The following is a 16,522-nucleotide window of genomic DNA, read 5'->3' as shown; positions in this document are numbered from 1 at the left end:
GGCCAAGGCCAAAAAGTTGAGGAAAAAAACTGTACTTCTAAAATTATCCAGCTCTTGAGTTGTATAAGCAGTATTACTTCCAATTATATTAGATTTTTATACATTACATATGARTTACTTTGTCAGATTTTTGCACACTTCACTACGAAGTACTCAATACTTCAGATACCAGTAGAAGGGTAGTTTTATTTACGGCATTTAGACATTTTCCTTTCAAAGTGTCCTCTTTGATAATTCAGTTGTCCTCTGATAATTCAGTTGTCCTCTGAATTATCAAGGGCTCTGTGCTTATCCAGTTTTCTTCAAACTTTCATACTGTTATAAGCTTTGTTCTTTGTTCCTTAACTTTCATTTTGAATCCTTCCTCCTTGCCAAGTAAATGTGAAACTCCTGATGTCCTAAATCATGCCCTCTAAAACAAGTATGACATCCCATTACGTTGGATATCTGTGTATTTTGAGTCAGAAGAAATCAGAAGAAATTTCAATTCTCTGACAATAGTTGGCATTGAAACCACTATCATAAACATACTTCAGGACCTGAGGTTTTTCAACTCCCACTTTCCTGATATACTAAGAWAAAGGTGGCCTTGAAATGTGAAACACTTCAGAACATAACACGAATAGCCCCGRACCAGAAAGCTGTACTTCGGCACAGATGACTATCACACTACAAAAATTAAGACCAGGATGAGGGCTCTCCAGCAAGTAACAGAGAACCTGTGACTCTAACAGCGGGAGAACAACACTTCATCTGGTGGCCTCATTAATRCTTTTACATGCTTAATGAGAAGAACCAGCTACAGAGAAGACCTGAACTACAGCAGACTTCAGTTCAACCGTTGGAGACCTTCAACCTGGCAGCAAATTTAAGAGGCTTACAACTGCTTCAGAGGACTTAAGAGAGGTTATGGGAAGACAAAACCAGATCTGCTTTCAGGATGAATAAAGTGCACAGTGTTAGCAAGTGATTGTTGTATTACAGTTGTCTTTTGTGTCCTGTTTTTTWAGTTTTGTTTGTTCATTATTTTTCAAGATTTCCCCCTGATTTTGATGTGCACAAGTTAATAGTATCTACTAAAAAACACAAACAAAAGGAAAGAAAAAGCAKAAACTGTGAACCTGAGTCTAGATAAATTAAATTCTCAAAAATAATGGTGTTTTTTTAACTTGTCTCTTCCCATCAAATCTTATTCTGCTAATCAGAGATATACAGTCTAGGTGGAAATCAATGTTAATACAGGGAAATCTGAGAAGACATATGATTGACATGGAGTTTGATTATAAGARTTAATTTTATCACCACTGAAAACACAGCATATATTTTTAAAATTATCACATTCTCAGAACAGTTCATGTCAAAGGCAGGTTAGCAATAATAAACATTTTAAATAATGCAAAGTAGGGGGTTTAGACCATAGCAAATTTGAGATGTGGCAGAAGATTCAGTTCCTTAGACTTAATGTCAGACAACCTATTTAAAGCAAATAYTGTGGATATTCAAGTTAGGCATACCCTTATTACACAGGAAGAGAACAGGTTTTCCATTCTCTGTTTTATGGAAATTATGGGTATTTGGGGGAGATTTACTAACCCTAACAAATTCTTCAGGACTGAGGTTATTCTAGCAACAATTATTTCAAGCATTTAATACATGAGTTTGGATTCAACACTTATCAGTCTAAAAGAACAAGTTGACTCCGTCTAGTAAATTGCAAGCTGTAAGGATGCATTTTGTTTTTTTCAGCTCTTAGTGGATTACAAATGTATTATCCAAATTATTATGTGACTCTCATTTTCATTAACATCATCAGCTAGATACAGAAGAAAATTTATGTTTTCYAAACTGCAGTTGGTTTTATCATACTTACCCACATTCTGACTGGCTGTTGTGAACTGCACCTCTTCAGTCAAGCTGATAATAATATTATAGAAGGGACTCATTTAGCTTCCTTCTATCAGATTTCCCAAGTGAAAAGYTCACAGCAACCCTTCAAAACATGCTTGCTTCTAGGCCAAATTTTKATTCTACTGCCACATGRAATGAARTGGGCTAATAGCTTTTAAATACTRAAACCAATTTCAAACAAGAGTTGATACGGTGATTTCCAGGAACTTTTGGATTGTTAAMAATCAATAAAAAATCACAGCAAATTCTACTATTACCCAGAATGGGCAAATTCAATATGGTGGCTTTGAATGATATATGCACACATTTTTTGATTGGGGGCTTTCTAACATTGCCAAGATATAAAAGTATCTGTAAAGCGGATATATTATAACTTCAGTTTTAAAGTCTTTCTGAATTGGAACCAGTTTACCAGTTTCATTTAGTGACTCTGTGCCTTTCATTTGATATGAYAGGGAACTGATATGGAAATCATTCATTCTGTCCAAACAGTAAAAAACAAGGGTAGTAGCATGAGAAAGACATTTACAAAGAGAAACTATTCAAAGCTCATTTTCAGAACTATCAAAAGAAAAATATGACTATTAGATCATGGTTTCAAGCATTCACAAACTACAACTTCATGTCCTAAACATCAAAGCTCTTAACTGAAAAGAAAGAATTTTAGAAGAAATAAGCAAGAAATAAGCAAGAAACCTTCCAGTTAGGTTTCAAAGGGCATTTGCAGCTAAGAACAACTTCAAAAGCAGAAGTTATAAGCCATAGCTTGTTTAAAGAAKGAACTGAATTTGCAAAACTTTTGAAACCTCTGCTGACATAATTTTTTAATGTGCRAATTAAATACTTATCAGTTTTTGGAATTGCTCAGGAAGATGGCTTTAAACAGAATTAAGGCAAAATGTTTTAAGCAATTATGACCAAACCAGAATTTTAAGTAGAAACAGGACATTTTTGAAAACTTCCAGTCTTTACAAACATCCAGAAATAATATCCAGTCCTGTTCTGTTCAAGTTACGTTCCTTTYTAAGAACTCTTTGAATTAATCTCTAGAGGAACACAGAACTGTAMTGTAAATATCCTAACATGCCATTTCCTCATCAATTACATATGACAGCAGTCAATCAATATATGGTAACTGTCAAAAATCTTGATCAATTTTAGGATTTACTTAATACATAATTTTAGGGCAGATTAATTTCATACCAGAAGTAATCAGTATTTTGCTATTAACATTCCGTCAGAAGATTACTGGTTCTCCTGGATGTCAGTTCTGACTGGTCTATATTTTCTATAAGCATCTCTAATCCAATTTCAAAGGCCACTCCAAGCAAAAATCAAACTAGCCATTTCAGTAACACTGTTGCAAAGAAACACTGACTAGMACCAGGAAAAATCTACTGACATAATGAAAATAAATAAAGTATTGGGATTTTGCTTGTTTCCTCTTTACATTCCAGGATACAATTCACAAATGCCTGGTTTCCTTAAACACAGTTTGTTTAGAAGATTTGTTGTTTATTTACAATGATTGCCTCATTGAAAAGAATTGAGTATATTGAAAAAGAGAGTACTAGTTAGTAGTAAGAATCCAGAGGTTTCCACATGAACTGAAGAATACTAAGTTCCTGTATCTTTAGACCACCAAAAGAGCACCAAAATACCTGGATTTGGTTCATGTTTGTGAATTAATATCTTTTAGAGAACCAAAATACCTGGATTTGGTTCATGTTTGTGAATTAATCCAGTCCTTTAACTCAGCTGGCCGTGTAAGAAAACTGAGATTTTCCCACCATTTCAGACTAAGCCAGAGATGAAATATCAAAATCAAGATCCTTTACAGAACTATGTGYCATCAGCCTTTTTGTTGCTTGGTGGTTCAGAGTAGAGATGACAGGGTGGGGAACAGAGACCTAGCAGCTTGCATCACTCCAGGTGTCACAAAGGTTAACCATGTGAGCAGAAGTCACAGCACAGGCAACTTCCATGTGCTCAGGATATTGAACAGTACTAATGAACAAGTAGTAAACAGAGTGCTGCAGCTGTTTCTAGACAGCTTTTGTAGGTTTCTCTATGGAAGCTGTGAATAACTTAATGCATGAACTTGGAAAAAACCCTGGACAATGAAACACAGCTCACATTCAAAAGTGATTACTAAAATAATTTCAAATGTAAGAGAAGATTCTGCTGTGGGTGATACAATAGATCCTAAAATAAAAAGTGCCACAGGCTCAGAACAAGAAGCAAAAAAAGACACTGCTTTAAACCAATCTTAYGCAATCAAAGAATCAAATGGGAGAGAAAAGCAACTACAATTAAGATYTGTAGCGAAGATGATTAATGGAATTGAGTAAAAACCAAATTTGCTCTGGGTTTGAAAATGCTTATTTGATSTCCCTGATACCTATATTTAAGAGATGACTTGCAATAGATCTTTATGACAGGTAGTTCTCACCCATGCAGTAGTCACAGACCACTAGGTAGAATAACAGTACTAGTCAGCAGGCAATATGAATATACAGTTCTATTGTCAAAAGCTGGGMACAATTTTCAAGTGTACTGCCTGTTTCTGCACTGGTGATATCTGGAATCATACAAAAGTATGCCTGCCTTAATATTTACAGTAATTACAACAGAAGTGTCTAAAACATGATGGTAGCATCAAGTACCTAGTTAAACCACCTCAGTGAAATCTTATAATCTTCAGGAATGTTCACTTAAATATACCTGTGCTAGAAACAACAAGTCAAACCACAAAACCAACATTCTGTAATTCCTAAAACATAGAAAACACTTACCTGCTACTCTTTCATCCGTTTCTCTATTGCCATCATCAGAGTATCTTGCAAAATCTAAAGAATCAAGAGTACTGATGCTTCCAGCACGATCTTGAGGGGGAGAAAATAAAAAAAAAAAAGTATCAGAAAAAAATCCTGAAGAGTTGCCTGTGTTTTACAGAAATAGTCAAAACATCATCTCATTCCAGAAACTATAAATTGGAGGCTACATGTTCTGCAAGAACCAAGTTTTACTGCATTTTSTAAAGGTCTGTAGGTAAAGAGTGCATCAGTAAATCTGAACCAAAAAGGCAGCACTACAGCAAGTTCACTGAACAGAGACTGCAGAGACTCTTGCTTCCCCTAAAAGATGGCATTTCTAGCCTGTCCACAGCAGATGAGGAGCAATGCATAGTAGCACTTCCCCACAAGGACCAGATACTTTGGCTTGGACACACAGGTGAGAATGTACAAGAAATCAAACTGTTGTGTGACAAGTTTCAAGCAGTTCCCATTTACCAGAAACCTGTAACTGCCTCAAATACTGTACTTCCTTTTCCCATTTTTAGTAGTTCAAGGCATGTCGATGTGACCAAATACTTTTTTACATATCTCCTGATCTAGCCTTTAAYTTGAGTACATACCCACTTAATCAACATTTACTAAGGAACGCAGTATCTAACAAAAGCAAAGGAAGCACAGTTCATGCTATTGCAGGTATAATATTGACACTCTACAATTAAAGTCTTAATTTAAGAAAGATAAAGAATCAAGAAATTCAGTAACCAGTGCAAGGTTTTCATCCAATCTTGACATTTTTCATTTCAGAGGGATGGGAAGGAAAAAGCTATCAACCAAAATGCAATTTTGATATGTCTGTTGAARCACACATTCTTATTTCTATCATAAAAATACACAAATTACTTGGTARCAGAATTCAAAATAAATTGAACATGTTCCTAGCGCAATTGAACATGCAGAAACTATATTAAGTACCTTAGTACCTTTCCTCTCCTTTTGAAATTAATTTCTATGKAGCACTTCAGAAACAATTTTAATTACATTAGAACTGTTGTCACATTAACAAAGAAAAAATTCCACAGAGCTGTCAAAAAACTCCAATCTGCCAGTGGAAATAGAAGCAATTTCATCACATGTCAGTCAAATTCTGTCATGACTAACATCATTAGGTACTTAACCTCTCCTCCCATTCTGCATTATGTAAAAAAAGAAAACAAAAAAAACTAAAAAAAAAGTCTATCAATGAGTTTCTTTGTATATTTGTGCCTCTGTTGTTCTGTAAGGTCTAGTAACATCTTATCTACATATRGACGAGCACTCAAATAAGAACACTTGAATTAAAACTGATTAAAGCATTTACACTGAAAAGATATAGAGAATGCTAAACTTATCAACCCTAGCAGAGTTACAGAATAGCGAAACTAAAGTGCCCGAAAACCCTAACTTGTCTGTTCTGTGGACAAAAAGTATATGACAGTATATACAGTTTATATTTAACCACAGGGTTTTTCCTTGTACAATACTTTCTCATCCAAACAATGAAAGAGACTGCTGCTCCTCTGTGAGTCTTTATTCACATATGCAGGTTCTGGTCTTTTTTATTTTTTTTTCCTGACACTAATCTGATTTAATTATTCTCTGTAGACTGTTCTACATAATTTAGTAACACAGCACAAACTCTTCTTTTCACAGCACCTTTGGAAAATGGATTGTTGTGAAAAKAAACCAGTGGGGAACCACATTTGGAGACATTAAGTTCAAAAGTAAACATGAATTTTGCATGCAAGTGTGAAAGTGTGAAAGTCTTTGGAACTGACTTTTCAAAACACCCAACACCTTGATGATTAGATATTGCTCCAACTCATTTCATTGGGAGCTGCAAGATAATTTTTTGARATCAAATCCAAGACAACATTCAAATGGAGATCTCAATGGAAAGATTATGTTTAAGAGAAGTGACGGAGTCTCACATACAGCATCACTATGGCAAATACAGAAATAAAACTATTCCCTCCTGCATTCTTGCAAGGTTCACAGATCAATTTTCTAATTKATCTGTGAACAGAAGCAAAGTAACATCAGAGAAACAATGCTCAAATTTTCACCTTAAGTCAACCAATGACAATTACTGAAGCACCCAAAGCCATAAGCAACACAAACTTATTTTCATATGACCAATGGCACACTTTAGAGGCCAAGGCTCTCCACTGAAAACTGATAAAACAAATCCACAGATAAAACACAAACTTATTTGCCAAAGGCAAAAACTTCTTTAAAAAGCCTCAAACCACCAAAACCCAGTTGCCTAGAAAAAAAACAGTGGGTAATTACAGTATTTATCAGGATGCACACAACGGAAGCTGTTTAAGATCATACCAGCAGCTGTGAATCCAACAACTCATAATATCAACTCATAATATCAACCTTAATGGCCCTACAGGAATCCAGCAACACCGAGGGGGCTTACGATTTCAACACCCAGAAACTACCTTAAGCACCACACCTACATGCACAGTAACAGTTTGCAGGGTTGAAACTCATTCACCATTTAGACTTCACTTTATCATTAGTGCTCATAATAAAAGCAAACATCTGACTTCCTTTTCATCCAGGCCGGCATCATGAAGGTACACAAACATGAAGATTCAGATTGATTAAACCAATATGTGCTAAGGAACACCAGTCTCATGGCCTGTTTCCTGCTACCATTATTTCACTGTGCCAGTAATGCTGATCCTCCTTCCAATACAAAAGTATACKCCCATTATCACACCCCCTAAGCCAAGATACATCATTAACAGTACAGTCATGGCACACAGGCACTGCCAGGCAGGGCGGTGCTGAACAGTGCTCACAGTGAGGAGTAGCAGGCCTGTGCCATTGCCTCACCTTAAAATGTCACTGTGAGGAATTGAGTGGCCTCACTCCTTCCCACTGTCTTTGTAGGCAGTCATCAACAGAGGTTTAACCCCTAAAACTAATGCCGTTGTACAGAAAATCATGGAACATCTTATAACCTTATATTTTACWCTCCCATAAAGGATGTATCTGCTCTGCAAAGGATCAGAGGGTTTCAAAGGTACCTCCCTGCTGGCAGCACAGCACCCTCATTTGTTAGGAAAATGTGCAGGGCTGTTCGAAGGAAAGGAATCAAAGGGAAGRGCTGTGCTCAGTCACACAGCTCACCCGAGGAATGTGAAACTTCATCATTTGTCTCAAGTACAAATTGCTGTACTCCAGGACACCAAGTGGAAGTATTTAAACTACAGAATTCAGAAGAGAACTACTTTCTGAATTGAAAGAGGAAAGGGAAAAAAAAGATTTTTGAGAAGAAAACACATACTTATTCACTTTATCCTTTTAATAAAAAATAATAATCTTAGCCTTAAGTTATTTGGCAAAGAATATCAAAGCAACCTCTTGCGGGGGAAACTACTGAAAAGATGTGCACATTGGCTGAAGTATGCTTCTTTCCCAGAAAGAAACCCAATATGACACAGCAGTGAGAATCCATTTTGTTGTCTTGGTAGGTGCATTCTTATCAGCAGTCTCCCGTGCATGGATTTTAGACTTCTTTCTCTGAATTAAAACACGTTATAATTAGCAATTCCTTTTTGCTAAAAGCTTTCCTAGTGAACAGTGGCAAAGTAAGTGCTGTCAGCTTCATGTTTCAGAAACGGTAAGAGCAAAGATTTTGACAAGCAGGTATAAACAACTGCAGAGCACAGATCACCTCAGTATGGAACAAGAAAATGCTGTGAGTGCATAGAGAAGAAGTGAAATAGGCTTGGGCTTTTCATTATTCATACTAGTGAAATGCCAGGAGACAGACCGGGATAATAAAGTAGAGTCTGTGCACAGTTCTTGTCTCTTACCTTTACCACGGGAAAAGGATAAGCAAAATCAGAATGCCAAGATTCATATACTCAAAGATACCCAAAGCGAAGAAGTTTTTTAATCAATTTGTTAAAAAAATGCAATGTATTTAGCTCMATTTGTGAAGTTAAAAATCAGGTTAAACACATTTTGCTTACTAACTTACACAATCTTTTAAAATACTGCTTCATTCCAGAGGAAAGGAATTTTAATTATTTTCTTATTCCCAWAACTGCCACCAGTACGACATGCTGATTTATGCAGACAGCTTCTGTTCCCTAGGCATATATCCAGCTCTCCTTRAAAGCTGAGCATAACTACCAAAGTAGGAAAATGTAAGGAAATCTCAAAGTGATACACTCCCTTCCACTGACACACATAATATGAAGGAGGTTAAGTTTCATTCACTCTGATGGTAAAAAGAGATTATTTTTTACCAGTGTTACTTAAAGGACACCAAGAAGGATCATATTAGCCATATTTTCATATTAGCCATATTGTCACAGCACACGAATTGGGCAGAAGTAAGTTGCAGTCTTCTGTAAAATCACATTAATCTTTGCATGCTCATGATAYTTGTGATCAGCTAAAAACACAGATWATTAAGCTATATTATGYATTGACAGGAAGGCTCAAGAAAAAATACTTAAAAAAACGCTTTAGAAGCTATTTGAATTTACTTTGTAAACATAAAAATTGATTTTTAAAATTACTAGTTGATAAAGCAGCCCAGCTGTCATATTTCCTCTAATATCACAGGAAATMATATCATCATGTACTAACAATTTACCAAATGGAGCAGATGAAGACCAAGAACTCCAGTTTTCCTTGAAATTCAATGAGAAGATATGATACTATGCTTGTACAACAGAGATTCACTTTGCATCTCTAACTAAATGTTCACTTGTACTGAAAAATATCTGTAACCCTGAAACTGGACTATTGCTATATTTTAAATTGCTAAGTGAAATAGCTGGCTAACCACATTTTAAACAGATCAGAGAAACATKATTAGCATACATATGGAACTAGAAGTGAATCCAGTCAATATCAGAGCAKCTTCCCACAGGACATTGCATATACCAGGACAATATATTTCCCAGTTTAAGCCAGGCTTTACATGAATTATATGGTTAGATAGAGGATGGAACCGCTGCAGTAGATACCTCACACATGTCACAGGGAAATACAACCTATTCTTATCCTTTTTTTTTTGAGATAGTAAAGGTCTGGATAATAACTTAGGCCTATCATGCTATGTCATGGCCATCAGCTGGACTCCAACACCCACCTTCACACATCACTGGAGAAGAAAAAGGAAACTTGACTTTGCATTGAGAAAAACTCCCAAACCAARCAAAAAACACTCTTTGAAGACATTATAACTGATTGCTTACTACAATTCTATTTGTATTTTACTGAAGCATTATCAAACAGGAACACAAACATACCACAGSCTTGGAAAGAAGAATGGAAAAAACACTGTTCATGCTACTGGATACTACAAAGATTTATATCAAGAACTCTGAATATTCATCCAAGCAGAGCTCTGCTTCCAGAAAGAATTTTAAATTCAATTTAGTCTTTTTATTTTTTCTATTTTTTTTTTTTACTTTAGAAAGAAAGTTAAAATGTTTTAATATTAATGTTATAAATATCCTACAAGCAAMTTAATCCATCAGTAATAATTTTATTTGATGATAATACACTCTCACTACACTAAGTTAAATTTTCACTACATAGGATTTCACTAGAGACAAACATTAAACAAAGCCTTGCAGTTCAGTGTCAGGKACAACCCTACTWRGAAGCCATCTCAGGTTAATGCCTTCTAGCTTATCCTGAATAAAACCAGACGTTGCAAGTTACATAAGTGAATGACTGAGGCTATCAAAAATTATYCCTTAGCATCATAATTTTAATGGCTACTTCTAGGTAAGAAAAAACCCAATACGGCTCCAGAATACAACTCTCTGCAGCAATAGAAATAAGTTGCACTTCATTCTTGAACTGCACACTGAAAATTTGTTTTGTAGAACAAAATTATTAAAATAAGAAATTATTAAGGTTTGATTTTGAATTAAAAACCAAAACAGGATAATTCAACCAACAAATATRCTACAGTTTGATACAAAGCAGTAAACTAGACTCCAGAAGTTATGAACTACCATACAAAGAAAATTGTTGGGGATTATAAAGGTCAGAAAAGCATGCAATTACAGCTGTATGTGGAAGAATTMAAGTGAGGAAATCGCCAACTTATTCTGAGATACTCTTTCAGATCTATCAAAAAGTGAGAAGTTGTAAGAGCCCCCTAATGCAATGTTTTTCAACCAAYAAGCCACAGGTTACTACTAAAACAAGTTTTAAAATAATCATATAGTTCCAYGTAACTCTAGAAAACACACAGATTTTTCCTGAGGAGCTGTGCTATTCCTGTGAGTTAAGCTGTCCCTCCTTCCAATATACGCATAAAACCCTTCTTGCATGGAGGAACCTATGATGGAAAATTCTCCACCTAAAAGAAAATTACGTCATRAAGAGATGAAAGCTGAAACTTTAAGGTGTCTGCAAATCAAAGGTTGGAAAAAACTTCATGGACATCTGCAAAGGACAACAGTACCCATATTTTATAGGGTATAGCTTAACTTTCCTTTCAGGACACCCAAMCTAATTTTCAAACGCCAAGACACAAGGAAACAAGTAAGTACTCTGATAATCGATCCAAATTGAGAACTTTCTATGAAAATTACTCAGGTCTGACACTTCTTTCCTTTCTTCTCTGTTCTACAGATACAATAAAAGGATTGTYGAAATTAAGATCCAAGGAAATGCAGATGTATAAATGCACTTTTTAGATCTATTTCCATTGGCAGTAAAAAAAGACTGCAAATGAGTTATTTTATCAACCTTAAACATGCCAGACCTACAGTAAACTAGCCAGTAGGGTCATGCAGCACATGGCCTGCTCTTTTCTGGAGATACTGATCTGAAAAGCACACCCTTGAATAACTTGTATTTTCAGCTATCCTGCACAGTATCACAGGCACAGAAGCCGAGGAAATGGGATGGAGGCTATTTGGGAAAAAGAATACATTTCCTCTTGTATTTATTTGCACATGCTTAAGCCCCATATTAGTACTGAAGCACACACATGCATGTGTGAATAAACCAAATTGTGAGAGAGGGTATGTGTGAAAGAAGATGTGGGGTAATGCGAAAATCTGAAGAGCTTTAATGAAGTCGTTTCTACATTAAATCAACCAGTTATCATTAACTCTTTAACAAGTAGTCATCAATTCACAGTTTATATTTGTGACTACATTATGTAGCAGCTGAAACAGACATGTGGGACATATGAATAAGTTAATTAAACTACTTAATACCCCATGAATGATAATGCAAATTTATTTAAACCTTACCCCATTYCACAAGACATTGCTGGAGCAATATTACTTTGAAAAGTTTTAAACGTCTGCTGCGTTTAAAATTTCTGCTATGTTTCAACTTGTTCCAAGCTTACCGATGCTGGATCTTTCAGCAAAGCAAACTTGATCCATTGCAACAGACATCTGATCTAGCATACAACCTTTACAGTAGAAACAGACTTATGTAACGAATTTTTAAACCAACTTGAACTTGTAGAGTAAATTTTACCAGATCAACACATTCCACATTGCTGTGGTAACTCTGGGATGGAATAAAAAGTTTTAAATTAATTAATTGCATCAAGCACTAAACTGTAAGCATCTAACCTACAAACCTTGCTCTGCAACTCAAGTGCCTCTTTTGCTCTCTCCCAGATGTTCTTATTCAATGAGACCTGCAGRATTTTCAAAGTTGGTATGCTCTGAAAAGAAGTCTTAAGACCTTCATCAAATGAAAAGGAAACTTAGTTAAGTAAAGCTACTAGAATAAAATTAACTTCCAAGCTGTCAGAGCAATCTACTTACCCATTAACTAGAACAGATACTCAGTACTAGTCCATGATGGGCAATCCAAACCAGATTGGAAACAGATCAATAATTATCTACTTCATATTACTAACAAGTTATAAAAGTTTGTAGGAATCATATGAGGGTAAACCCCTAAAGCTGGTTAGAGAAAACTAACCTGTGCTTGCTGGTCAAGAACAGAAAAAAAAMCCCAAACAAACCAACAAAATAACAYCAACTAACCAACYACAWCATAAAYACCACAAAGCACCAGATATGTAAAACAAGTTTTTTGTAGATAGACACACTGCAATAAAAAGGTATTACTCTTGCTCCTATGACRGGCACACTGCAGAAGCTCATCAGAAAGATGAAATTACAAGTAGAAAATAGATAAGATCTTGCACCTAGCACAGAAATAACATGCTCACAGAACTGGGTTAAGATACAATGCACCTGGGCTGATCTCTTGGAGACCTATACCAAAACCAGGCTGCTTTTGAAGGGRTGCTTACTGCACAGACACTCTCAGGCAGCATCCAAATATTAGTTGAATAGAGAGAATCAAGCCAGCMCTGCACAAAGCCATTTGAATGCAGTGAACACTGAGGTCCAGAGRAGTGTGACCTTGGGGAAAGCATTAAACACAGCCTGACCCCCTACATATGTGCAGGGAGTAGCTCAAGATGCATTATGCTTGAGAAAGCAGAGCTTCCTAAGACAGAGCAACTAAGGGAGAAGCATGGTATGGAGGTACTTCTTCCAGCTCATGATCCCAGCTGGTTTCAGCAAAAATCAGAATGCATCAACAGCATCAAATTAACTCCATATGCTTGATGCTGCAGTGCTGCATTGTCCAAAATGTATCTATTAACTTGMACCAAAAGGATTTTTCCATTTGTCGCAGTAACCCAGCTTTCTGTTAYACTCCAACATCAAGCAAAATTGTATCAATTTAGTCCTTAAATGGTTCCCCTTACTGAAGGACTACTTTAAGTGTATAGATAACACCTATCTTCATTCTCAAGCACGTATTCCCTCAGTTTTCTTCCTATTTAAATTTCAGAAAGTTCTCCTTTGCCCACTTTCTACATTTATCTCAGGACAGTAGTAAATTTTCCAGTTAAGTTTTAACTCCTGTCCCCGTGGTTTCTAGAGCATTTAAAAAAAATAATGGAAAGTAGCAACTGGAGACCAAAGCATCCCTCCTATGAGAAAAGGCTGAGAGAGATGGGGCTGTTCAGCCTGGAGATGGGTCAGAGGCAGTCTCATGATGTATATAAATAACTGAAGGGAGGGCACTCAAAGGACAAAGCCAGGCTCTTCTCAGTGGTGACCTATGACAGACCACAGAGAGTGGGCATAAACTGAAATACAGGAAGTTCCCCTGGAACATTAGGGAACACTTCTACTATAAGGGTGATCAAGCAGTAGCACAGATTACCCAGAGGGGTGATGGAGTATCCATCCCTGGAGATACTTAAAAAGGCCATCTGGACATGATTCCAGGAAACCAGGTGTAGGTCACAGTAGTTCTGCTTGAGCARGGGGGTTGAACCAGATGACTACTAGAGATCCCTTCYCACCTCAGCCATGCTGTGATTCTGASATTATTTTTGCGATAATTTCTCTTATTCCAACAGCTTTTTCAAATCACAAAACACCTGATAGCTTTCTCTCTCCTCTAACATCAAACAAGATGAAAAAGTACTTGTTATATAAATATGAAATTCTTATTCTGTGACTTTTTACATAACAGCATTTCCTTCAATTCAACAACAAAGCAATCAGTCGCATCACCATCAGGCAGCATTATGTTGCAGGAAGGGAGGAAGAAAATTGCCTCTCCCCTACATTGCAGTGGAAGAAAGAGTTCACTATTTCTCAAAAGCTTTTTCAACTTGGACTGTCTTAAAAAAAACCAACAACCAGGTTTTTTTTAACTATTTGTCCAACACATTCAAAATGCTTAGTGCCATGTCCCAGGCATGCATATTGGAAATAAATGTATATAAGGCCTACAGCCTTTACTGAAATTACTCAATGTTTTAGCCTTATGTTAGAGAGATACAATTTCTCAAACCTGCAACTTTGCAATACACTAGAAAACCAAATACTAGTAACACAATGAAGACAAGGTGTAGTAATTTTGAGCCCAAAAGTATAAGGTTTYAGGACTTAACTTTACATTTAAAAAAGAGACTTCTGATGCTATATTTTAAAGAGCTCCACAGATAATCAATTATCTAACTCAGACTTTGTAAAAAATAATAATTCAGTTGGAAAGTATGAGAACTTCCTGAAAAAAGATCTTTTCCATATTTTATTAATTCTGTGTTTATAGAACATAGAAATCCAGTATTTACAAGTTTTCAATTAGCAGAAATGAGCTGCACACAGAACAGCTTCCAACTCAGCTGCTGATATCAACACCTACTTGTTAATAACTTGCTTGCAAATACTAGACAAACCTTTTTTATCAGGTAATGAAACCTGTGTAAAATTTTSAGCAAGCATTCTCTCAGCTGAATGAAGTTTATGATTCACATCTTCAGTCAAGAAAAAGGTAATTCTCAGAGAGAAAAAATGCTACAGGAACTCTGATAGACAGAATTGAAATGACATATGTGAGAACATAGAGAAATTCCCAGTGATTGGTTCTGTAATGCAAAGCTCTAGCTCATCATCCTAATTCCTTTCTTTCTACCTACCAAAAAAAAAAAACAAAAAACCAAAACACCAAAACAAACCAACCCAAAACCCACTCTCTTTTCCTAACAGCAAAACCATCAGAAGGATGGGGTGCTGCTTCAGCACAAATCTGCCTTGTTTTGCTGAAGCTTTCAGGCACAGGATTCAGTAAGTGTAAACTTACACATAACTGAACTAGCTTCCCTTACTATACAGAGAAGTTTACTTCTGCCTTCCCCAACATCAAAGGGTAACAGRAACTCTGGCACAGGAACAGAAGAGAAGTCAGGACAAAAGCAATAAGATTTCCCATATCRTAGCTGTGAGGATCCTAAAAGAACCAGAACATGCACCAAATTACTACAGGGGAAAATACAACATAGTCACCAGAGTCACCTGCTACTCAGTGAATAACTCGGTATTTACCTGCCTAGTAGTCATGGCTTCTACTCTGTCCTCCTTTGTCCATAATTGCCACACTGATCATGCTACCTTATCTTGTTACTTCTTCGTGTAGTTCCATACTCATAGTAGTTCCATACTCATACCTGTCTCCTGAACACTCTACCATTACATCCCACACATCCCAAAGCTTAGTCTCCTCCATCAGGGACAGCTACCAGCACATCTGATTTAGACTTTGGCAAGTCTAACAGTTGAAAAAGCCTTGATCTATGCAGCTCATAAGTTATAAAGTSCATGTCACTGAAAACCTGTCCAAAATCCCAGTGTCAGTAAAATGGAGTGGGTTTAAAGCACTTTCTCTAGTCACAGCTGAAGTTTACCTGGCATTTGTATCACTAAAGTCAATATCAGAGCACTATGAAGCCTCTCAGGTTTCATTCAAGCATCATTATTTACTGGCATGTTTGAAGAGAACACTGCTTCCCTTCAGCATTATGTACAAACCTCTCCTCTTTCAAATATTTTCTGTGTTTCCTTAAAAGTGTCAGGAATCAGCATTTCCCATCTGTTGRCACCAGCAGCTTTGATTAACTATTTATCTGCACATTTCCATTCTGTCCTATCTCAGGGTAGCACCTTTCCCAAACCAGGCAGTAAAACTACTGTCTTAACCACAAGCTGCTAGTCTACCTTCCAGCATCTGCAGAGACAGCCAACAGCACCAGATATTTGTGCTTGCTTTCATAAAGTAACAAACCAAAGACTTGAGCTGAAAACATCAAAACACCTAACAAGTAGTCATGAGAACAAAAATTATTATTTACCATCTTCCCAGTTTCTTGTCTTATTAAGACTGCTCTTTAAGGTGAGGTATAATGAATCATTTTGAGGTAGCCCTGTTCTGCTATATTT

General features: G+C 36.3%; 1 protein-coding gene across 3 annotated transcripts in view; it reads right to left on the bottom strand.

Moving 5' to 3' along the window:
* RELCH (RAB11 binding and LisH domain, coiled-coil and HEAT repeat containing) overlaps window positions 1–16,522 on the bottom strand; it is an 84,848-nt gene that overhangs the window by 63,613 nt on the left and 4,713 nt on the right. For all 3 annotated transcript variants that reach the window (XM_057373127.1, XM_057373126.1, XM_057373125.1), the window contains exon 2: window positions 4,704–4,793. In XM_057373127.1, the coding sequence (XP_057229110.1) occupies window positions 4,704–4,793 (90 nt within the window). The remainder of the gene's footprint in view (window positions 1–4,703; window positions 4,794–16,522) is intronic.

This window comes from Malurus melanocephalus, unplaced genomic scaffold, assembly GCF_030028575.1.
Source record: "Malurus melanocephalus ecotype Western Australia unplaced genomic scaffold, MMel_1.1 scaffold_187, whole genome shotgun sequence".
Taxonomy (NCBI): Eukaryota; Metazoa; Chordata; class Aves; order Passeriformes; family Maluridae; genus Malurus; species Malurus melanocephalus.
Note: the sequence above shows the minus strand (reverse complement) of the source record. Positions and strands in the feature narration are given on the sequence as shown.